The sequence below is a fragment of the Furipterus horrens genome, unplaced genomic scaffold (genome assembly GCF_987537825.1).
Source record: "Furipterus horrens unplaced genomic scaffold, mFurHor1.1.pri manual_scaffold_1, whole genome shotgun sequence".
Taxonomy (NCBI): domain Eukaryota; kingdom Metazoa; phylum Chordata; class Mammalia; order Chiroptera; family Furipteridae; genus Furipterus; species Furipterus horrens.
The window spans coordinates 95659000-95683527 of record NW_028327171.1 but is presented as its reverse complement, the minus strand read 5'-3'; the positions used below and the strand labels follow the sequence as shown (position 1 = coordinate 95683527).

Below are 24528 nucleotides of genomic sequence, written 5' to 3'. Positions count from 1 at the left end.
CTAGCATCAGGGTGCAGGGGCCTCCAGTGGAATTGCACTGCCTCTTCCCACAGGCTAAGTGCATCCAACTTACCGAGGGTGCTTGCTGCCATCCTCTCACGTGCTCATCAAGCATAAAGGGCACACGAGAGGATGTCTCTGCTAAGTGATCTTTCAGTGCATCAGTTTGCTCCAATGGACAGGAAAAGAATTTTATCTGAAATGGTATTTTTTTACTTCTTTCACAAGTTGAATGTCATTAGAAGTCCTTGACAGCACCAACTAAAAGTTATCCACAGCTGCGAAATTCTCTTTGTCAAGATTCAGGCTCTTCAGCCTCACTGAAAAAATGACATAGTGTCTTACAGCAAACCAGCAAAGGACAGAATTTGTCCCCTGAGCTGGTATCAAAAGGTGAGGCCTATTGTAATCCAGAGTCACAAGGCAGGACTATGCAGGTAGGGGGGGTCTGATTCCAGACTTCCCTTACAATAAGCTCACATCAGCAAAGGAAGTCCGTTCCTTAGGAAAACCCTGAGGGCCGCATGGGGCCTGACATATAGCAGTGCTCAGTAAATCTTGGCTAATGTCCTAATTAAATACCAATTAATAACATCTACTAATTACTATGAATTAATGAATACAACACTGCTAAAGATCTCATTTTTCCATCCTTATTTCTTTTACCACAAAGGGGAGTATTACAGACTGGTTAGCATCTCAAAATTAAATTTTGTGCCCAAGGAGAGTGTCTTACTCATCTTGTCCTAATCCTGGGCCTAATTAAAAGATTCCAAACAAAAATAAACATTTTCACAACATTGATACAATTTTGCAAGAATAATTCTGATAAGAATTTTAGGTAAAACAAGCTATCTTATGCATTGGCTTGTTATGAACACAAGGGGCTCTGAAGTCAGGAAGGAATAAACACATTTTTGGAGTTAGGTCCAGAAATAATTCTTATCTATGCTGAATTATAGACAGCTTTTCCTTGTAAACTCCTGCTGGGGAGAGATTAAGTGCTCATTCAGTGCACGGGAGACACACCATCCCCTGAGTGCTCCCAGAGCTGATCACTGTGTCGAGGATCTGGAAGGCAGTATTGTATAATGGAATTCACAAAACTTCAGAATTATAATGTTCAGGGTTCAAATTTCTCCTCTTACTAACTGTATGAGCTCAGGCAATCCTTTGGACCTCTCTGATCCTCACTTTCCTTATCTGAAAAACTTTGTAAATGCTTACCTAGCAGGATTGTTATATGCATTAGAGGAGATGTATTACATGCAGCAGCCAATACTTAGTAGGTGCTTAATAATATCTTGCAAGTGAAATTCTCTTAGGTCATTATTTTTTCCCTTCAATTGTTCTGAAGCAAGATTTCTTCTCAGGTAGTAGTCTCTCATTTTGCAATCTGTGAATGCCAAGCTCATCCCATCTTCAGACTGATGCAATGTTCTCCCAAAGAATTATTGATCCAAGAATCTGGAACCAGAATGGATCTTTAACTTTACCCAATAGAAGGCCATTTAATGTGTTTCATTAAAATAAAAGTCACTAGGGCAATATTCACCCTAAACTCATTTGAACTATAGTGAACTTTATCCTTGACCTTCAAAATAGCTTTACATTTTTAGCTCAGGACCATAAAAGTTGACATATTAATTTGAGAATATATAATTGGCTCTGGGGTATAAGGGGATAAATGGTAATTTAAAGAAATACAATAAAGATTAAGTTTTTTTAAAAAAAGAGAATATATGAACATAGGGATGCATAAATTCTTTTTAATTGGTGCTTTGGGATTCTTTGGAAATAATCCCAGCAGTGGAATCACTGGATCAAAAGGCAGTAATATATTTAGTTTTTTGAGGAAATTCCATACTGTTTTCCATAGTGGCTGCATGAGTCTGCGTTCTCACCAACAGTGCAGCCCAAGTGCCCATCTGTAGATGAGTGGATCAAAAACTGTAGTACATTTACACAATGGAATACTATTCAGGAAAAAGAAAGAAGGAACTCCTACTTTTGCAACAGCATGGATGGAACTTCAGAGAATTATGCTTAGTGACATAAGCCAGGGGGTGAAAGACAAATACCATGTGATGTTACCTGATACAGGAACCTAATGAACAAAGCAAATAAATGAGCAAAACAGAACCAGAGGCATGGAAACAAAGAACAGACTGACAGTGACCAGAGGGGAGGGAGGAGGGAGAGAAGGGGGAAAAGAAGGGGACGGGTCTAGTCAAGGAACTAGTGTGAATGACCCACGGACATGGACAACAGGGTGGAGACTGACTGTGAGAGAGGGGTGGGAGGAGGTGGGGCAGGAGAGAGAAATAGAGGAAAAATGGGACAACTGTAATAGAACAACAATAAAAAAAGAAATTAAAAAATAATGAAAATAAATAATAAATAAATAAAGGTATATCCATAAATCAAAAAAGAGAGAGAGAATATATAATAGGCTTATAACCATATCAAATCTTTGATTTAACTGAGTGGCAAATTAATTAACCACATTTTGCAGTCTAAGATATTCAAGTTGAATTCTAGAAATAATAATTTATGTTTTGGTCCCATAGTTTGTAATATCATTTTTACCATTTGAACCTTTTGTCTACTGACCCTGTGTGCTTTATAGTTATTAACAAGCATGAAGAGTTCATGGATTTAATGTGCTCTTTGGCAGAGATGAAAAATTCTGACATTTGGGGCAAGAACACAGCAACCATAAAATTCTCTTGCAGCTGTCCAGGAAGAACACCAAGTTCCACCAACATCCTAGTATAGAGATGGTGTCTTTCAAAATATTCACAAACATACTTTTAAACTGATGAGAGTGTAGAGAAATGGCCACATTTACACTTTGCAGGTGAGATTGTAAACTGGTATTGTGGATGGTAATTTGAGACTATTCATCAAAAAATGGATATTTGGCTTCTAGGAAATTATTCTGAAGAAGTTATTATAAAGATTTATCTATAAGAATGATTTTAGAGACTTCTAAAATTCAGCAATAAAGGATTAATTAAATGAAATGTGTAAATTATTCCACCTTTTCCATGTAGAAGAGCTTTCCATGTAGAAGGACCAGTTTCCTCTTTCTACTTTGCTGGGACATCCCCGTGAGTCATGTCCTTCTGTGATAAGATATCTGCTCCTTTTTCTTTCTTTCTTTCTCTCTACATTTCTATGAAGCTTCAGTGGCTTTGGTGGTGGACAGGTTATAGCAAAGAGAAACTTGTTTACTCCCAAGCAATAATACAGATGTAGAATTTCTAAAAATATGCCGATTGCATGTGTATTTTTATATTCTACAATCATATACACTAAATTATGGGCAGTGGTTATCTTGGATGATGGGGTTAAAAAGTGTCTTTCATGTTCCCCAAAATTGCCTGACTATTTTACAAAGTTTCAGCAAGGGGGAAGAAATCTATTTTGAAATATAAAAAGGAAGAACTATCAACACACAAATACCTTGAAGCTAGAGTGATAGTCAATAAATTAAGCACACTAAGCATAATAATCCATGTTATTAATAAAGCAGTAGCAAGATAATAAAATAGTTACAAACCAACATCTGGACTCATTGTGTGCTTCCAGGAGCATGGCTTCAGACACTCATTTATTATGGATTATGCCACAACTCCTTCTTGAAATACAAGACAATTTTAAATTAATCATGTATTACAGAAAGTATAAATGTTACAAAATATTCAGTTATTTTTCTATTGTTTGCTAAGTGCACATGACAACCAAGGACTGGTTGAATGTGAAAATTCCCCTTTCTATAATTTATAGCATGTAAATATCACATGGAGAAATACTAAGCACCTGAGGCCTAGAAGAATACTGATGAGTGGCCCCTAGCTAGGGATGTCTCTGAGGAGACACAGGATTTGCATAGTGACTATGCAGAATTTATTCTCTGTATATCACCTCTGCTTGTAAGTAAAAATAATATATAGCATGATAAGTAGATCTATAATTACAGATAGGAAAAAAGTTGCTCTTTACACTTAAAACAATGGACTTTACTCTGGATCTATTTAAACCATTAGATTATTTTATGGAGATGAAATGGGTAAAGAAATTATCAAGGACAGGCACCTATCACTAGAAGTAGTTCTTAAACAATGCTTAGGAGCAGAGAATTTTATCTTACTCAGGGGATATAGTGACCTTAAACTTATTCATTATCTGCACAAGTGAGGACATTACCAAGGCCATGTGAAAGATGGCCTTAAAGCTACATCATTCAAGAATTTGACCATGGCCCATTTAAATAAGGAAATTTAACCTTCAAAATGTGCGACGGCACTAAGCATACAAAACAACTTGCAAGAATGATGTGCTCTTCTTCCAGTAGTGCTACCATAATTTAAAACTTTATCTTCATGCTTTACAGTTGCTACCACAGTGGAAGATTCATATTCAACAGGATTATTCCAATTTCAATGACTAGTGAAATTAGCAGTTTTGCTCATTTGAGGTCATGGCAATTACATTTACTATCAACAATAGTGCTGCCATCTGTGATATCATTAGAGCTTTCTGAAAATGATAACAAAAATAGCAGCATGCCTAGAAAATTAAAAAAACCTTGTAAAAAAGTGAGCCTTGTGCTTCCATTGACATGAAACCCAGCTTTAGTCACAGTTGTTGGTGGGAGGGGTGACATGAATATAGAGAATTACAGCCTACTTTGTCTGGAGTCACATTTTCTTAAATCATCTTTCTGTCTTTGACATATTAGAGAATCAAAAAATGGGACATGCATTCACCCGGCAACCCCAGTACAACCCTACAGATGGCATGCGCTGTTAGCAAATCTTTTTGTTCCTCTGATCTACAGGAGCCTTCACCTTGGCTCCTTGGTTGAGGCAGCAGATGTGTGAAGCTGAGATCGAGTGTCTTGATCCCATGGTGGACCTGCAAGCATCCCATGGAATAATTTATACCTTTCATATCAAGGCGAGCTCTAACTAAGCTGATTAAATTTGGCCTTTTAAAATGTAACTTGAAAAAAAAAAAACAAATAGCATGACTTTTTAAAAAAATACTGACTTTCAGCCCTGCCCACTAGGATCCGAGCTGGAACAAGACTCTCAGGCATGGAAGCCATAGGTATTTCTCCAATCACTATGGCCCTTGCTCAAGTCCACCCAGGAAGTATCTGTCTTAAAAATCTAAGCTCTTCTTCACCGTTTTAACTCTACTGGGTCCATGTAGGCTGGGATAAGTGGTGGAAGCAGACAATACATTTCCATGATGGCACAAAGCAGTCATTGCTAAGTTCGGTCTCCTCTAGCAGACAATTCCTGACCATCCCAAGCCAGAGAATTCTTCCTTCAGAAGGTCCAAGTGAACACTGCACTCATTTGACCCCCTAAACTTAAATAAGCAACTAATGATAAAAAGAACTGTAGGTTATCAAAAAATTAAACATGAAACTGCCTTATGACCCAGTGATTCCATTTCCGGGAATATATCCCAAGAAATCTGGAACACCAATTCAAAAGAATCTATGCACCCTATGTTCATAGCAGTGCTATTTTCAATAGCCAAGTGCTGGAAACAGCCTAAGTGTCCATTATTAGATGAATGGATTAAAAAACTGTGGTACGTTTACACAATGGAATAGTATGCAGCAGAGAGAAAGAAGAAGGAATTCCTACCTTTTGTGACAGTGCGGATGGAACTGGAAACTATTATGCAAGGTGAAATAAGCCAGTTGGTGAAAGACAAATACCATATGATCTAACTTATAAGAGGAATCTAATGAACAAAATAAACTAACAAACAAAGCAGACATGGAAACATGGGACAGACTGAGAGCTGCCAGAGGAGAGGAGGCAGGGAGGAATGGTAGAAAGAAGGGAAAGGAATTAGTCAAAAAACTTATATGAATGACCCATGGATATGGACACGGTGTGGGGATTGTGGGGTCAGGGGGTCAGGTGGATGAAGGAGGGCAAAGGGGGAAAAATTGGGACAACTGTAATGAAATAAACAAGAATTTTAAAAAATTAATTCGCTCTCAGGAAGGTTATCCTTTAAAATAAGTGGAATTAATGCCACTGTCCTTTTCTGTTTGGTCTACAACACTTAGATTATTGCTTTAGTGAGCCTTAATGTTACCTGAAGGAGAGAGCATGTCTCTTAAGATGAGTTTGACTCTGACCTTATAGAACATGGTAGTCTACAGGAAGCACCTGGGAATCTACACACTTGGTTGTCCATGCAATCCACATACAGTTCAGACATAAGACTTGACTCAGCCCAACCCAGCACTGTCCAGGGCAGAGAAAGCTTTGCTGATTCCAGACCTCTTGGTAAAGTTTCCCCTGAGGTGAGTCAGGTTACAGAGAATGGACTTCTGGTGTTCCATGCCAGTGACACAGTCGTCTCTGTGGGAGTATGTGAGTCCTCTGAAAACAGGACTCACTCACTTTCCTTCAGGGTCCACTCACCACCCCTCTGACTATAATTCAGTAGGTCTGCCTACAGTAGGGTGAAGGTGTGCCCTCTGTGTAGACGCTTCTACTACTCTCAGACCTCAGGCTGCTGTTCTGCATTAAAAAATTAGTAAGTAGCATTCTCGTTTAAAAAACAAATTAATTTGCTAAATGATGTTGAATAAATCATATCACCTTGATCTCCAGTATTATTATAAATAAAATGCAGGGCTTGGAATAGGTGACTTTAGAAGAAGAAAAAGCAAGGAATGAAGGAATGGAATATGGGTTCAAGTTTCACTCCAGGCTAGTCTAGCTCTTTAAGGAAGTGGGTCCCCAAAGAGCCCATCCAGTTTATAAAAATAAATAAATAAATAAAGTATTTTCTCAATACCTTATTGAAAAAATGGATCATTCTAACAGATATTTAAAATATATTGTTGCAGTTAGTTAGATTTTATTTTATTGAGAATATTTTATGTCTACATTACCAAGTGAAATTGGTCTGTAACTTTCTTATTCTTTTTGGGTTTCAAATCAGTGTAAACTTAGCCTTATAAAATGAGTTGTCTTTTTCTAACAATTTCTCAAACTTATCAATATTTCTATATTTTATCAAAACAGGATATTTTCCTTAGCACACTCTCACCTACCCCTTTTCTCTGTCTTCTCCACTCATGCTATACAAACCACATTGGTATTGTTTAGAACATTAGTTTTGAATTGTTATAGATATAATTTTTATATCTTATTTTTAAGTCCATATTTATTTAAACAAGAATAAAAGTTTTGAACTCCCTTATCCTCATTTCCCATATCAAATAGCATTTTTTTCTAGTAATAAATCTTTCTTACTGGAATACTTATCTACTATGGTTTTAAAAGGGCCTTTATTAATATTTTTGCTTTCACACTTAAAAAATTAGCTCTCTATGGGTAGGGATTGACTGTAGGAGAAGGGGTGGGTGCAGTGGGGGAAAATAATGGGGAAAAAAGTGGGACACTGTAATAGAAAAACAATTTAAAAATTAGCTCTCTATATAGAAAATTATGTGTTTAATTTTTTTCTTTAGTATCTTGAAAGTATTACTTTATGAATCCAGGGTTACTGTTGAGAAGTTCAATGTTAATTTGACTCTTTTTTCTTATATGTAATGAGCTTTAACACTTTAAAAGCTTTGAGAGTTTTTTTACTTATTTTCAGTCATACATTTTACTATAATGTTTCCCATTGAAGGCTTCCTTTATTATTATTATTATTAGTAGTAGTAGTACTAGTAGTAGTAGTAACCTATAAGTCTTTTAAAACTGAGTTCTTAGGTCTTTTATTTTAATTCTGGGAAGTTCTCAAAATTGTTTCTTCAATTTTTTTTCTCCCATACATTCATTTTTTCTTTCCTTCTGAGATTCCAATTATATGCTTTTTGACCCATACCACTTAATATTTATTATATATTTACTATCTATCTGTGCCTATCTTTTTTGGAGGTGGGAAACAATGTATCTTTAAAAATGATATTTTATTTTTTTACATTATAAACATTTTAGATGCAAAATGTAGTATTCTTAGAAAATACAGAGAAATATAAAATTAAATTTTTTAAAAGAAAATAACCGAATCCACAGCTCAGTTATAAAAAAAAACAATGTGCTAGGATCAGTCTATTAAATCTATGGTTTATATAACAGTATTATTATTAATGCCACCTAATTGATTTGGGGGATGTTTCTTCACTTCAACTTTCAGATTTAAATTAACACTGATTGGCTCTTTCTTGCCCTTTCTTAGTGTTGATGACCTTGAAAAAGAGATCAGAAAGACATAATGTGACCCTAGCAGATGACGTAAAGCTCTGCTTATTTTTCTTTCTACAACCATGCTGTATCTCCTATTCATAAATCAGTGATTCTCCTTGTCTTCTTCCAAAGGCTGTTCATGCTTTCTCCTATCTCTTCTTTTTTTTTTTTTTGCCTTTTTTTCTTTTTTTTTAATGGTTCATTTTATCTTTTGATAACTTTTTTTTATTGTTGTTCTTTTATAGTTGTCCCAATTTTTCCCCCGTTGCTCTCCCATGCCCTGCCCTGCCCACCCCTTCCCCACTCCCATAGTCAGTTCCCACCCTGTTGTCCATGTCCATGGTCATTCATACATGTTCCTTGACTATACCCTTCCCCTTCTTTCCCATTATTCTCCTCCCTTATCCCCTCTGGTCACTGTCAGTCTGTCCCTTGTTTCCACGCCTCTGGTTCTATTTTGCTCATTTGTTTGTTTTATTCATTATGTTCCTTCCTCTTATAGGTGATATCAAAAGATATTTGTCTTTCACCACCTGACTTATTTCCCTAAGCATAATACTCTCCAGTTCCATCCATGCTGTCACAAAAGGTAGGGATTCTTTCTTTCTCTCTCCTGCATAGTATTCCATTGTAAATATACCACAGTTTTTTGATCCACTCATCTATAGATGGGCACTTAGGCTGTTTCCAGCCCTTGGTTATTGTAAGTAGTGCTGCTATGAACATAGGGGTGCATAGGTTCTTTTGAATTGGTGTTTCAGGATTCTTCGGGTATAATCCCAGCAGTTCTCCCATCTCTTCTAGTGCATTATTGTTTTTTGAGTCTTTCTCCTCCCTACCATATGGAACCTGAAAAGAAATATTTCCTAATGCCCAACATAGGTACATTTGCACAGAGTGGAAATTCCACAAGGGTAGTAAAGAGGAACCATAAAAGAAAGTGCTGTTTCACTCTATACTAAGCATTGGGTGTCCCTGTCTTTTTTGCAGAGTGGCTTGTCTTAACATTCTAATTTATTAATTTGTTCTTCTAATCCATTCTACTGTTAATCTTTATTTTAATTTTTATGTTCCATATCTCCAATTGATTTTTTATTCATAATGGATTATTCTTCTATGTCTCTAATATTTTTCCTTCTTATTTTTAGTATCCTAGACTAAGTTTAAATGATTCCTTTTCTAGTTCACAAATTCTGCTCCATCTGGTGAGGGTGATTCAGTGTGCCTTTTGACAACAGGACTTACTACACTCCTCAGGGGTTTCCAGTTGCTGCCTGTGGTCTCATTCCCCTGAGGTTATTGCTACCTTGGCTGCAAATGCCAAGTTAAGAAAAGGGAAAAAAAACCTTAGGCTATAGCTTGGATCGCTACTGGTGAGTTTTAGGAGCTGGAAATATATGGAAGCAAATAGTCTTCAGAAATACAAACTGGGCGATCTCATTCTGTTACCTCCTACCTCAATTCTGACCATTCCATCCTGGGATCTCAAAATTTTAACAGCCTCAGGTCCTGGCTGTAATCATCTGCTGGGACTAAAGGGGTGGGCACCTGAGGAGGTGAGTGGAACATGTTGGAAGGAGGAAATGCTCAGGTGCTGGCAAGTTTACCACTGTTCTTTTTTAAAAGAAAAATATTTTATTTATTTTTAGAGAGAGGAAGGGAGGGAAAGAAACATCATGTGGTTGCCTCTCGCACACCCCAAGCTGGGGACCTGGTCCGCAACACAAGCATGTGCCCTGACTGGGAATTGAACCAGCAACCCTTTGGTTGGCAGACCAGCGCTCAGTCCACTGAACCACACCACCCAGGGCTACCACTGTTCTTATTACCTGTTCCTCACTTCAGCTGGGCTCTGGCATTGTCCTAGACTCAACAGACTGTTTCCTTGTAGCTCTATGCAGATTTTGCTGTTTTTCTACTTCTCACTGTTTCTGGCATAGCAATGGTGGAGCCTGGGCAATGTGGGGAACAGAACAGGCATAACCTGAAAGCGCTTTCCCAAACCTATCATCCCCCGATGGAGGAGGCTATTTCCCATGCTCCCCAACTCCCAATCCCAAACAGAAACCTTTAGGAACTTCCTCCCAGTTTTATTTCACTTTTTGGGACCCATCACACCCCCCCCCCTTTTGCTTTTGTGGCAACTCCAGGATAAGGTTTGAGGAAGGAATTCAGCTGCCATGTTCACACATCTTTCCTGGAGCAGACCATTCACCAGAGGTAGTCAGAGGTCTTTAGAGCTCTGAGAGGACACATTAGACCCCTTAGGTGACTCACAGGTTAATTTCCTTTAGTGTACTAATCATTTTTCTTGTTTTTTTTCTTTTTTAAATCTTTAAAAAATTTGCTGAGTCCTAATGTATAAAATAGGTAAGATCAGTGATACCTTGATTGAAGCAGGACTGGGGACTCAGCAGCCCTGCCCCATCCCCACCCCACCCCTGACATGTGAATCCCACAGAAATCTCAATGGAAGCTTAAAACTGCAAAAATGTCTGACAAACTACCACCCAAAGAGTGTGGTAATGTCTATAGTTTCATTTAACCGTTTCTTGTTTATTAACAATTTATTGTATGGATAAAAGACCTTACTTCTTATTTAAATGCATCACTTTTTTTTCTTTATTTTTTACTGGTAGCAAGAATGAGATGAAATGGTGGTCCCCAGGCTTCTTTGCCTTCTTAATTTTTCTCTGGAGGAGAAAACCTTTAAAGCTTATCCCATCTTTGCTAGATCTCAATCTTAGGTGATAGGTTAGAGGCTTAGACATTATAAACAAGTGTAAGCAAGCAAGCAATTTACATTGCGTATCACTCCTGACTGATGAAGTAACTGTATAAATGTCAACATCAGACCCAGGTGGTCTGGCTAGTGGAGGGAAGATTAATGCTATAGAAGTGAAAACTTCTCATTCCTTCAACCATTCATCACCCATCTGTTTGGTAAAACAAACCATCCCTTAGACACTTCTTGGGTATCTGTAGAGAGTGCCTTAAGAATTGGGGGTTTAGCTTGCTCATTCCCATGTCCCCCACGAAGTCTAATAAGCACAAGGTAGGTATTCAAAACATGTGGGGGTCAAAGGCCTAATTCTTGAATTTATGGCAGTAGGCTGCCAAAGTGGACGAAACTTTCTGAACTTTCTAGTACAATTGCAGAGATAAACATTACGAGCTTGTAAGGGCTTCCTCAAAGCTAACCTATATTTTTACAGCTACAGCTACAGCTTAATTCCATCTTGCTGGCCCCTTGAATGAAATAGAAATCAGCCCTGCCTGCAAAGTCCCTGAGACAAAGAATGAACTTTACACTATAAGACACAAGGCTAATCTGTTTATTCGGTGTGTTTTGTAAGTCAAGGAGGGAAATTTTTGGCAAATAAATAAATAAATAATTAGACAAACGGAGATTTTAGGGCCAAGAAGGAGCCGAGGAAGAGGAAGCGGAGTCTTTGCATAGTTCTAAATGAACACAAGGTGGCAGCAGTAGGCAACGCGGATTCTCAGCAGAAATGCAGCACTTGCAAAAACCAGGGACAGGAGGCTTTGAGAAAGGTCAGAAGGTGACTAACTATTTCTTTGTCATAGAGACCATGGTGTGGAGCGTTCGTCCTCCCTACTGGGGACGGGATACGGCGTTTTACAAGATCTGCCTGGGCATCCCATACCCTGTCATGCCCGCCTGGGAGGCGCCCTTGTTGCTGCCCATCTGCAAGCCTATCACATTCTGTCCCTGGCGAAGCTGCTCCTCTGAAAATCCTCTTCGATTCTGCTGGGCTTTCCTGGGCAGAGGAAGTAAGATGGGATAATGTCATTCTGAGAATGTTCAAACCCTTCCCAAGATACACAGTTATACAGAGTTGTGGGGGGAGTGGGGGTTTCCACCAGATAGAAGAGCAGGCCCTGTACTACCCCACCTCTGGCCATGAACTGTGGCCCTGCCCTCAAGTATGGCCTTACCCTGAGCCGTGGTTCTACTACAAGCAAACCCTACCATGATGCATGAGCTCCTACTCCTCAGAAGTCCAGATGGTTTTCTAGAATTTCCAGCAAAGATCAGTAGTTGTCTCTGGGGACTTCACCCTCAGACGGCTTTCCTGTCACCCTCTCTCTGTTACTTCAAACCCTTATGAAAATTAAAATCAGCTCTTATTACAAAGCATGTCATTAATCCCATTCCACCCTTCCCTGTAAAGGCCAAGGGTTCATGTTCCATTTTAGAGCTGAAGGACCTAGGAGTTATAATGGGGGGAATTTCTTACTCTAGAGAAGAAGTCAGCAAACTTCAGAAAGAGCCAGATAGGAAATAATTTTAGTTTGGGGTCTTAAAGACCATGGTAGGTCATTAATAAAGTTAGGACTAAAACCAGGATTTCAACTGGCCAATATCTAGGAGGTTTTCAGACCAGACTCTTTCAAAGGACACAGACGTGCACATTTTTATAACTGCTAAGAAGAAAAGGGTTTCAGGGAAATAAAGAGTCAATAATCTGGTACGTGTTCTTTTCTCTTCATCCCCTACTGAGTTATTGAGTTGAGTTTAAGCTTCCTTGCTAAACCTGACCCCTGAAAAAAACAATGAAATAAATCTTAGGAAAAGGCCTTTCACTGACATGACCACATAATTTATTATCCAGACCAGGTCACTTCCGAGAGTAAAAGAAAGTGCTATTAATAAGTACATCATGACAACAAGCATTAACCACTGTCTTGAGCAGTTAGGACGTATTTTCCCTTCATTATGTATATAGATAAATGGAGAGATAGATAGACAGACTGACTGACTCAGGGGTACTTAGGTTATAATAAAACCAAGTTCAGACGTCAGGGCCCCTCTGAGAAAAGCAAGTCAGTCTCAGAAGAAACAGAACCCGGCAAAGCTGAAGGATATAGGTATCTAGCAGGAAAGGCCCGACCATTCCGCCCTGGGTGGGGCACTGGTGTCAGCATCAGTCTTTCCTTGCTCTGTGGCCACGAGTGCTTATCCCAAGGGATTTTGTGTTGAAATAGTCTCTGGGAGCTACAAGGCTTCAGATGTTCCCCTTGGTTAAAATCATTCTTCCCTCCAGCAGGGCTGAGAAGGGATCTTACCTGTGAAACCAGGATGGCTCTCCCCGGTAGCAGCCGTCATCCTTGGTGACTGCAACGCTGCCAAGAGCCATTAGGGTTCTTTGCACAGCTGCCATGTCCTTCCCTGGAAATCAACCCAGAGATTAAAGCCAAGCATGTGTCAGGGCCATGGCATCTGGAAGGATGGGGCTGGACCTTCAGGAAGGAAGTTCTGCTAGGAGGCTGCAGGCGATCACATTCAGGGACAGGGGTATCAAATACGTCTCAAAGTCGCCTGAAGACAGCTATGGCCAAACCTCTCAGAAACGAACAAAAAAATCACCTGGCTCAACCTTTTCTATATTATGCACACCAAAGATGCCCAGTTTCTAATCCATTCCATTGCTACATGGATAAAACGTTCCAAACACTCAGCAGCTCAGATCTAGGCAGGTCTCTGCTCTGAGCAGAGGCCCTGGGCCTGGTGGGTTCTGCGGGCTGTAGTAAGAAGTCCTGTGGCTAGGCTGGCATGGGGCACTGCAGAAGAGGATTTTGCTCGGGATGGGAAAGAGAAAAGGAGACTGGAAAGAAACTGGTTGGATGGATTAACTGCACCAAACCCCAGGTGGCTTCTCTCTTTCACTTTATCTGGGTTAAAAGGGTCTAAAATCACCCATGTGCATCAAATTGAGTATTCACATGGCTGTTTGGGCTGGAGGCCCGGCAAATGAAGAAAAACAAATCAACACAGAAAGCACTCTTATGTGACACAAATGACAGGCCCTTTATTTGCGCTGCTTGAAGGAGTTAATGGAGACAATAAATAACCGGTAGGCAGACGAGCTTGAGAGGTGGGGTGGAGGGAGGGAGAAAAGTGTGGTGTGCCTAAGGGAGGGGAAGCCCTGTTGTCTGAGGAGCTCAGCCACTCCCTAGCCCTGTGGAGAAGGCAGTGGGACCCTCCGGGTCAGCCTGCTTCTCCCACTTTTTCTCCCTTCCTCCCTTCCAGCTGACTGACATGTCTCTGGCTGAGAAAGATGCTACTGCATGGGTAGTTAGCCCTGCAGTTTGGAACTAGATCCAAGGTCCATGTGAGCCAAGTGGGGAGTTCAAAAGCTAAAGGCACAGGGTAAGAGAGGAAGGCAGCGTTCAGCCTGGAGGGGAGCTGGGAGGTTAAAGGCAGCTATGAGAAGGCTCTCTTTAGATTGAGTGAACCAGCTATGGTCTCTCCGGCCAAGCTGCCGCAGCTCAGTCACTGAAAAATACAGAATTATGGGGGAAAGGCAGATAGAAAGTGAGAATGGAGTATAACCCTAATAAAATAAGCAATTAAGGCTCACAGAGGAAGTTCAGTTCAGGAAGTCCATTTATTCAAAAATGAGGGAGAGAGCAGATCCTTCTTCCTTCGCCTCTCTCCTCCATCCCATTAACCATGGGGCAATTTCCTGAATCCGGAGGCCCTGTGTGACTGGTTAATGGATACAGGGATAAAATGCTCTCCATGGACAGTCCCCCAGACTTAAGGGACAGCTGGGGTAGTGGAGAATGGAGAATCTCGGCAGCAGATGGAGGGAGGAGGGCACAAGGAATTGAGAATTAAGACAGAGGAAACGGGTGGATATCACAATGATTTTATCTTCTGCAGATGAAAAAGTTCTGTTAATTTTCACTCAGTAACAGAATACTTGGATACTTTTTTTAAAAATTAGAACTGAAGTGATGATATTCTGAAGGATCACTCTGGGAAGAAAGAGGGAGGGGGTTTGCTCTTAAATAGTGAGTCATTAAAGAGAACCTAGAACCCCAGATGATGGTAAGTCTTTGAGTGTTTTTGTCTGCAATATTTTCTCCGGGTTTCAACTCAAATAAGAGTAAAGCAAGAAAACGCAGTTGGAGCCTAGAGATCCCCAATCCATGTGCAGATCAAGTTAATTATTGTCAAGATTCTACATAACATAACGGACAGAAATCTGTGTCTGTAACTAGTCTGCGTCTAACTTTTCTTGCCAAATCTGGTTAGTTTTCTTTCTTTCTTTTTTTTTTTTTTAAAGATTTTATTTATTTCCAGAGAGAGAAGGGAGGGAGAGAGAGGGTGAGAAACATCAGTATGTGGTTGCCTCTCACACGCCCCCAGCTGGGGACCAGCCCAGCAACCCAGCCACGTGCCCTGACAGGGAACCGAACCAGCAGCCCTCCGGCTCGCAGGCCAGCGCTCAATCCACTGAGCCACACCAGCCAGGGCTGGTTAGTTTTCTAATAGACGCTCCAGTGAAGAATTCCAGAACTCTTGGGCTGACAAAATGGCAACAGGGCTTCTGTCCAGCCTCACTTCTCTTGCCAGTTCAGAAGCCCAGATCAAGTGCATTGGTGGAGGCCAATTCCTGTCAATGAGGGTCAAAAACTTAAAGGACCAAAGGAGCGGGGAGATGAAGCAATATCTGTGAAGTGTGCTGGGTAGAAGCAACAAAAGCTAAATTTCCGTGTCACCACCACGTGCACCATCTGCCTGGAGCAAAGCCCGCTTCTGGGCAGGGTTTCCCAAGCTCCTTGGATCATTTATGAGATGGCACAGGAGATCTCTTTAAAAATGTGAAATTTGAGGTCATTTCCTGGAGAGGCTGATTTGACAGGCCTGGGGGTGGGGCCTGAGAGTTTATATTTTTATAATAAGCTCCATCAGGCAAGTTTGTGAAACATGGGTTTTATCTGCTGACTTGTAAACTAGACTGATCGTCAGAATTACCTGAAAATCTTAAACATTCAGATTCCGGGATGTTTCCTGAGGTGATTCTGATGCATCCAGATTGGATAAGCAAGCACAGTTCCAATCTTTGGTTTTCAATTTCTTAAAAAATCAAAATGTCTGGCATGTGGTAAGTACTAAATAATATTTGTTAAGCAATAACTCCTTCCTTCAGAGATATCTTCTAGAAAGTGAAATAGTATAATCAATAATTAGAAGGGCTCTGATCCAAACTGTGAGCCAACTTAGAGGCCTGGCAACTTAGAATCTCTTTGCTCCCTGAAAGCTACCCCTAGATTCTTTGGCAAGACAGCTTAAAAACCACTGACCAAGGCCATTTTTCCAAGGGAAAAAAAAAAAAAGTTCTAAAAGAAGCACCAAATGGGTGCTGGGAATTTTCTAGATGCTCGAGAGTGGAAATGAGACCGAGTCCTAGTGTTGATCTAAAAATGAGCCTTGGCTAGATGTGGCCCAGTTGGTTGGAGCATGGTCCTGTAAACCAAAAGGTCATGGGTTCAATTCCCTGTCAAGGCGCATGCCTAGATTCCAGGTTTGGTCTCTGGTTGGGGTGTGTTCAAGAGGCAACTGATCAATGTTTCTTTCCCTCCCTTCCTCTCTCTAACATCAATAAGTGTGTCCTTGGGTGAGGGTAAATAAATTAATAAATAAAGTTTAAAAAGTACCCTGAAGCATGGATATTTGAAAAATAAAAATAATGAAACCATTGGCCATAAGAAGGGTAGTGACCCATGAAAGTGGAGAGGCCAAATGTATGCTAACAGCTCAGAGATTTAATCAGGCTACCTGGAGTCTCTTAGCCCCTATCACAGGGGAAGCTAATATTAGAACTTGAAGTTGTAAAAAAAAAAAGATGGTGGTACAGTAGCTTCCCTGTCTCACCAGCAAACCTTTTCAGAGTCTCAGATAGCAACTGACACTTTTACTTGACAATAGAGTACTCCCTGTTTCCTGCATTATCACAAAGCAATGTTTCTCCAGGCATGGTCTTAGGCATCAAACTACTGAATGATAATCTCTGGAGAGTGGGGCCAAGGGGTCTGTGTTGTACGGACCCCTGGCCCAACCCAGGGATTCTTAATGCTTGAGTAGTAACTTAGACAGAGCCCCCAATTCTCCATTCAAAGTTGAAGAAATATGCTATAACTAATGGAGAAATGTCAGTGTAGACTGGGCTTGCACTGTGGGTTTTACAAATTTTTGTTGGTTTTCTCCCTGGTGAAACTCTCTAGGGCAGCGGTTCTCAAAGTGGGGTTCCCAGACAGCAGAACCAGCATCACCTAGGAACTGGTAAGAAATGCAAATTCCTAGGCCCTGCCCCACACCAAATACCTCAGAAACTGGGGCTGGGGCCCAGCAATCTGTGTTTTAATAAGGTGATTCTGATGCACACTGGAGTTGAAGAACCCATGCTGGAGGAAAACCCAACCAGACACAGTTGTGAGCAGCACTTGGAATAAATACTGTGAAGGCTGTTCCGATTGAAAAGGAGGCTTCAAACTGGAGGCATCTGAGATGTCTCAAGTCACTTACAGGTCCCTCACAATATCCCAAAATATCTCTCAAATTGGGTGAAATGCCTTTGCTTTGCTGTTGAGGAATGACATGCACAGTGACACCTCCCCAGAGAACATATTTGGACCTTCCAGGCACTCCACTCTGCACATAAATCCACACCTCCTCCCCACATCCCAGTCATCAGGAATGGGGGACAGGGGGGACGACAAAACCACGAGGCCAGGACCATGGTCAGCAGCATCACTGAGAAGAGTAATCAGACTTGATTGATCTTTTGAGTTTTGCCTGCTCTGAAATTCTAGAATTCAGAATTCACATGTTATGCTCACCATGTAGTTATGCAAAGAAACCCAAAAGGTTAGTTTCTGGTGGACTTACAGTAGGGGCAATAAGCCAGCATTTTATTAGGCATCTATTAGGCATTTTACACATTTAATCCTTATAAGAACCCTCTGAAGGAGGCACTAGACCTGTTTACAGAGAAGGGAGCTGAGGCTCTGAGAAGTTAAGCAGCTTAAACACGGTCACACAAGTAGGTGTAGCTAAAGAAGAGTTTCAACCCATCTACCTGGCTCCCAAACTCATGCTCTTTCCTCTGGGTCTGGAATTGGGGAAAGATATCAAGAGCATAATGACCAGAGGTGGGAAAAAAGTCAGTAAAGTGGCCTTTAAGTAAAGCCTGCCCCTCCCAATGAGCAGATGAAGTGAGAGCGAAGGTCATCCAGGCAACCCTACCAGCTCCTGTGCAAAGCCATTCATGAAATCCATTTGTTACAAGGCAGAATGGGTGCCTTCCCAGCCTTGCTCCTGTGTCCTCATTTTGTATTAGTTTTTTAAAAAAAGGCCAGGCCAATGACAGTAGTAATACTTACATTTATTATTCTCTATTATTGCCAGGTGCTGTGCTAAGCACTTTCCGTACATTACCTCACTTACTCCCCATATGAACACTGTGAAAGAGATACAATTATTCCATTTTACAGCTGAGAAAACAGAAACTTAAAGAAGTTAACTGATGTGTGGTAGAGCAGAGGTTTGAACCACGTGGTCTAATTTCTCACTCAACAGTCTGCCCTCAAATACTTTCCAGGATGAGTGTTTTTTGGGTCTGTCTGTCTAGCATACTCACTAGCTCTCACGTGTTCTCTCTTTTACACACACACACACACACACCTCCTTGTCTTGCCCCTCCTGCCTTTTTCTCTACCATTTCCCTCCAAAGGTTCTGAAATCTAACCTCCAGTTCGCTCTCCTCGAAGCCAGAGACAACTGAGCCAGCCCTACCCCTGTCCCACCCCTGCACTTTCCCGTGGCCCCAGAGCAAATCTGAAAGTCACCAGTTGGGCATTCACCTTCTTCATCCCAGAGACTCTCCCAGTCCCCTCACATCGCTCTAAGCGCCCCTACGCTTTCTGCATCACCAGCTTCCCTCCAGAGGAAACTCAGTAGTCTTATCTGCCCCGACTCTATGTTTGAGCTGTTTTCTGGACCATTCAGCCCTGAATCTTTCATTCTGGTTGCCCCCATTCCATTCCAAACATTTCACATTTGCATCTAAAAGGGTTTTCAGGATAGTGGGTACATCTGGGGCCTCTTCCTATCTAGATAACTGAAGCTTAAAAGAGGAGGCATTTGGCAAGCCTGGGCTCCTATGGCTTTATGTGCCTGTGACCTATAGCAACACAGAGTCACTGGGCAGCCATGGGCAGGCAGAGCCCTCCTTGGAAAGATGCTTGCAGAGGAGGAAGAGAAGTACTCAGGCAAGGAAGGCTGGACCTGCAGGAACCACAGCCACAGCCGCAGGCACAGGATCAAGAATGAAAGTGAGTAAACTGAAAACCACCGAGAGGGTGTGGAATATTAGGGAGAAAATGGCACTAAGCTAAGAAATTGGCTAGTCTAATAGCTCTGCATACAAACATACACACATACACGCACTGACCACGCCTTGCAGCATCCCTCTGATGCCAGCATACTCATTCCCAAATTCATGAGTGACAACCAGCTATTGCAGAAAGGACCCAGGCTCAGTTTCTCAGTCCATGTAATGTACTGTGGGTCTCAACACTGGGCTTGCTAAGGCCACTTCCCCTCCACTTTTCTCTGGTGAAAGCAACCCACCTTCCCACTTCTTAGTCCACTGCATAGTAACCAGCTCTGGCCTGCGCTTCAGACAGTGATCCTGTGGGATGTCTAGTATCCCCTTTAGTGCTTGGAATGAATCTCCCTGAACTTCAGTCCTCACTTGCACCTCCATGGAGGGCATCCAGGCCCTGGGGCCTCTAGAGGTCATCTGGACACTCCTAAGCATCTGCTGCCCTGTAGCCAGCTGTCCATACCTCATGCATGACCTACCTGTGGCAAGTCTGCTCCCGCACCCTTGGAGTGGGTTTCCTCCCTTATTTCCTTCAAAGCCCCATTCTTCTTTTGCCCTGTGGGCGAGGCTCCTCAGTGTCTGCCTTGCATATTTTTTCTACGAACATTAGCCTGTCCTGGAGTCCGCCTGTCCTCTACCCTATCTCATGACTCACCCTCCCTCTTTCCTAAGGGGGGTCTAACATACAGAGCTGGGCAGGCACTGCAGACCTCTACCCGCTCTGTTTGTCAAGGACCATTGCTCTTTACATACTCACTCTCAGCACCTCCAAAGTTCATCTGTATAGTCTTTGGAAAAGGGGAAAGGTGAGTGAAAGATCCTCAGTAATGGAAAGAGAAAAGCACCATGGGGGTCCACACCTCCCAGGTTCTTCATCCTTCTACACCTTCTATACTGGGGTGGGGCAGCTCATGAGGCTCCTTTCATTCACACAGACCCCCTAGTTGGTGCAGGGATTACAGCCTTTTGTCCCACGCTGCCCTGACTCACTCTCCTCCTCTTCAACCTCATCAGTCACCGTTATGACTCAACAGCATGCTCAGAGTATTATAGGTGAAGGCTACAGCCTCCTGGCCAAAGCGTGACATGGGCAGACTAGTTAAGGCCTTCTTCTTTGGCATCAGAGACTCTAGGTTTGAGTCCTGGCTCTGCTATTGACTAGCCAACCATATGATGTACACATGTGATCATGGGCAAGCTTCAGTTTTGTCATGAAATGGGAAAACTAATAACACTTACTTCGTAGAACTATAGAAGAATTAATTGGCCATATGCAGTAAAGCAGTTGAACTCTGCCTGGTGCATGGGAAATACCAATAATCAGTAGCTATCTTTATTAGCTGTGGACAACCATCATAATTTTGATCTAAAATGAAAGTCTCAACTGTGACATTCTGTGGTGATTTGGAGGCAAATACCCATGAATTCAATGGCCTGAGTTTCTAAGTAAAGGCAAACACAAGGAAAACTGATGGGCATTTTAACATTTTAACTATTCATCTGTGAGGGAAACAGGAAATGCCAGCTCTCTGCCTGTAAAAGGTGGGGTGTGAGGATTAAGAAGGCGATTGTCTCTTCCTAAGTTGTTTAGTAGAATGGTCCTCTGCTAGAAATCCATTTCAACTATCATCTGCATGTCCCTTAAAATCTCACTATCAATCACAGGAAAGTTACCCCATTCTCACTGTCAGCAGAATCATTTGGGTCACTGCCTTGAGTATCCCATTGGTTAGGCCACTGATGGCGGTCAGTGTCCACGAGCATAAGAGAGCAGAGTCAGCCTGGAAACTCTGTGTGAACTGGTCTGCATCCCCCTGTGCCCAGGCAGATCTAGAGTGAACAGTTAGTTGTATGAACACGCTCCCACATCTGGGCTCAGGGGTACACTCAGGACTATGGACAGAGGTCCCAAAGTCTCTGGCAGTGTCTCCATCCACACCATTTCTCCCAGTAATAGTGGATTGTTACGTATGTCCGGAAATGTGACTTGATTTTTATGCCTCTTAAGATCTCTTAATCAAGTCAATTCACAAATGTAAAAAAAGAAATCATTTGTCATACTCTCTGATAAAATACATATTGGGAAGGTACAGTCACCAAGCTCCCAGATAATAGTTTAATAAATGGTTGAGGTGCTATTTATTTCTCAAATTGAATGACAAAATTGCACCAGGTGGCTTTATATATGAGACCCACTGCTAGTGAGTCAGAAACACCGCCCTCCCCACAGCTGTCTTCCAGTAGCTATATCATCTGTTCAGAAAGAGTATGATGTGGGAGGGATACCAGGAATGAAAGGCAGCCATGTAACCATTTTAGCTTCCTCTCTGTTTACTCCTTAGTTTGCTGAGGTTCCTGCTGTGTCCTGAGGTAGGCATTCCCTTAGAGGAGACTACGCCTTTCAACAGAACATCACGAAAGGAAGGCTAACAGCACCCCCAGTGAGAGCAGGTAACCATTCCTACCCCACCCCCCACCACAAACACAAACACACATATGAACACACACAACAGGGAAGAACATTGTAGGCGGGTTTCACAAAGGCGTGGGCAAGGGGAGGGGAAGGGGAGAACAAACCCCAAAGGCACAGGGCTGTTTACCTTCCCATAAATCCACTGTCTGAAAAATATCAGTGGTCCTGACACCGTAGCTCTCCGCAGCTTTTAGGAACTGGGAGATTTGCTCCATCTGCTTAAAAGCCATCTTGGATTCTGAGATCTTGGCAATGGGCTCTTGTCCAGGTGGGTATAAACTGTTTATCAGCTTGCAAAGGACCTGAAGGAAGAAACAGAGGGACACCATCAGTTTTCCCTTCATACTTACTCGTCACTAATGCAAAGTGAAGCCTAGCCCCCACAGGTCACAGCTGACAGGTTTGGGCACGGGCAAGTCTTGGGCCCCAGGAAGGCCTGGGCTCTGGGCTGGGCAGCCAGGCTTCCATACCAAACCCCAAAGACCCAGGCAACCTTGTTCCCAGGGCTGCTGCTGATCTCAGTGAGTCCAGTAGCCCAGGAATACCCTCCTGTCCTTGCTCCTCCCTCCCCTTTTCTGGCTGAGGGTAAGAATGTTCACAGACAGGGAATGATGTGCGGGTACGGGGCCGTGATTCCAGTGCAGGGATGAGCTAGTGGTGGCGCCCGGGGTGGTCAAATAATACAGTCTAAATATTATTTCCTCTATCAAAAGGCAGATCCGAATCAGGCTTTAGTAACTCATCCCATACGTGCAAATGATGTGTACACGAACTGACCTGGGTACCCTCCTCCCAGATGTCTATAACCCAAGTGCTGGGCAGCCCAGCAGAAGCGTGGGATAGCAGTTACGTAACAACAGTTAATCGCACCCTGCGGAGCAAGATGGGCTGTTTGAATCAGCAGAGCCCGTGCTCCCGGATTCCCCAAACACACAGGAGCATCTGACGAGAAAGCAGTTATCAAATAAGGATTCCCTTCAGTTTCTGGAGAACCCTTCCATTCAGCAGACAGACATGGAGCATCCCCAGGGAGCAGGGCTCTGGGAAGGAAGATGGTTAGTCCCGGCCCCCTAACCCCCCTTCCTTTGTTTAACTGTGTAACCAACCCATTCCCCTGGGGGAGGAATGGCCCCAGATGAGCTGATGCACCAAAAAGCCTGGAGAGATCTCAAGGAAATACTTATCTCTATTCTCACTGCAAGAGCAAAAGGGCTTACGATTTGCCAACAACTCAGAAGGAAGCTGCGATGTTCCATGGGTGGAGAATCCTCTGAGCTAGGTAGGGAATTGTGCCGGGAGCCCAGATCTTCCCACCCCGAAGAGATAAAGGCTTCTTCATTCCCTCCCCAGGGGACGCAGAGTGGGCAGCAGCAGCTCCTCTTGCAGCCTCACTTGAAAAGAGGGGGCCCTGGAGGGCTTCCATGCCCACCGATTTCGCAGTCCTTACCGTCCCGTCCATCAACCATTGCTGAAAATGGGCCCTGCCCGGTGGCGGGTGCTCGATGTCCTCAGCGCACTGCAGGATGATCCAGTCCACCAGCTTGTTCTCCAGGTCAGCATCATACTTCTGCTCGATCTTCTCCTGCACCTCCCGGCTTAAGCCGTAGCTCGGGCCTCTGTTAGCCATCTCTGCAAGAGAAGAGAGGACACGCGCGGCATCCACACAATAGCAGCCCGGGCTCCCTGCGCGCGGGGCTGGGATGTGGCTGGGCCGCCTGGCCCGGCAGCAGAAAAGCGGGCAGAAAAAGCCGGGCGTGGTTTAAATCAAGGAGCCAATGAAGCCACTGGGGGTTTCACCAACAAACAGAAAAGAAAAGCGCAGCCAAGCGTCAGTGACTCTAGAATAAAGCCCCTGCGGGTCCGGGGGGTGGGGGAGTGTCTAGAATCCGCCTCTTGGTCCCGCCTATCAACCAGATGAGTCGATGCCCAGGGACTCACAATCACAAAGGAGGCTTAACCCCCGGGAAGCAAGGGGGCTGGGTGGTCCGTCTCTTAGCTCCTCTCGGAGCACTTTGCAAAGGCAGGGATCTTGAGATGGAAAAGAGCAGGTAATTAACAGGCAGAAGGGAAGGCCGCCTGGGGGTTCAGCCGCTGATGCTGCATGGCGTTTGAAAGAATGGTGCGCTGATTCGATTTTCTCCTGGCTGAGGAGGGTCATACCGGGGTCGTTGCTAAGAGCCCTCCAAAAAGCCAGCCCTCTCCGGTGTCAATCAAGCCCGCCGCCTCCCTCCCGCTGGGAGCTTCTTTCTCAGCTGCACAATTCTCTCTGCTCTGGGGGAGGCAGCCCGTGGTATCCAAGGCCAGCACACACTGCACAGGGCCTGGGCCTGGGAGAGGGTCCATTCAGTCAGCTGTCCATCTGTCAGGAGATGCCAAGTCACATCCCCCCTGCCCTGAGCGAACAGCTGTCTGGCAGGACAGGACAGGAGGGACTGAGAGCTGCAACCATTAACTTATTCTGCTGTCAGCCAGATTTCATCCAGAACTTACATCCTGGTTGGAAACTGTGGTGCCTCGGTTTGACTTATTCAAGGAATGCAGCTTTTTAATGCTGTTTTTCATCTAAAGACACTAAGAGTATGTTTTATAAATTAAAAAGAGCTCAATA

At 42.9% G+C, this 24528-nt stretch overlaps 1 protein-coding gene across 1 annotated transcript; it reads right to left on the bottom strand.

The window, feature by feature from the left end:
• Positions 1 to 11816: 11816 nt before the first annotated feature.
• On the bottom strand, positions 11817 to 23786 carry TAGLN3 (transgelin 3). The gene is made up of 4 exons (XM_090276423.1): positions 23368 to 23786; positions 22048 to 22222; positions 13338 to 13440; positions 11817 to 12028 (listed from the first exon to the last, which is right to left on the bottom strand). The coding sequence occupies exons 1-4, from the start codon at positions 23545 to 23547 to the stop codon at positions 11887 to 11889; spliced, it is 600 nt and encodes a 199-aa protein (XP_090132549.1). The 5' UTR covers positions 23548 to 23786; the 3' UTR covers positions 11817 to 11886.
• Between the last annotated feature and the right edge of the window lie 742 nt (positions 23787 to 24528).

Bases quoted from the DNA above. Each gene is read 5' to 3' on its own strand.
- TAGLN3 (XM_090276423.1), bottom strand. From the start codon at position 23,547: ATGGCTAACAGAGGCCCGAGCTACGGCTTAAGCCGGGAGGTGCAGGAG. The intron at 13,441-22,047 runs GTAAACAGCCCT...GTTGATTTCCAG, and splicing joins GACAGTGGATTTATGGGAAG to GGAAGGACATGGCAGCTGTG. The intron at 12,029-13,337 runs GTAAGATCCCTT...TCCTCTGCCCAG, and splicing joins GAGCCATCCTGGTTTCACAG to GAAAGCCCAGCAGAATCGAA.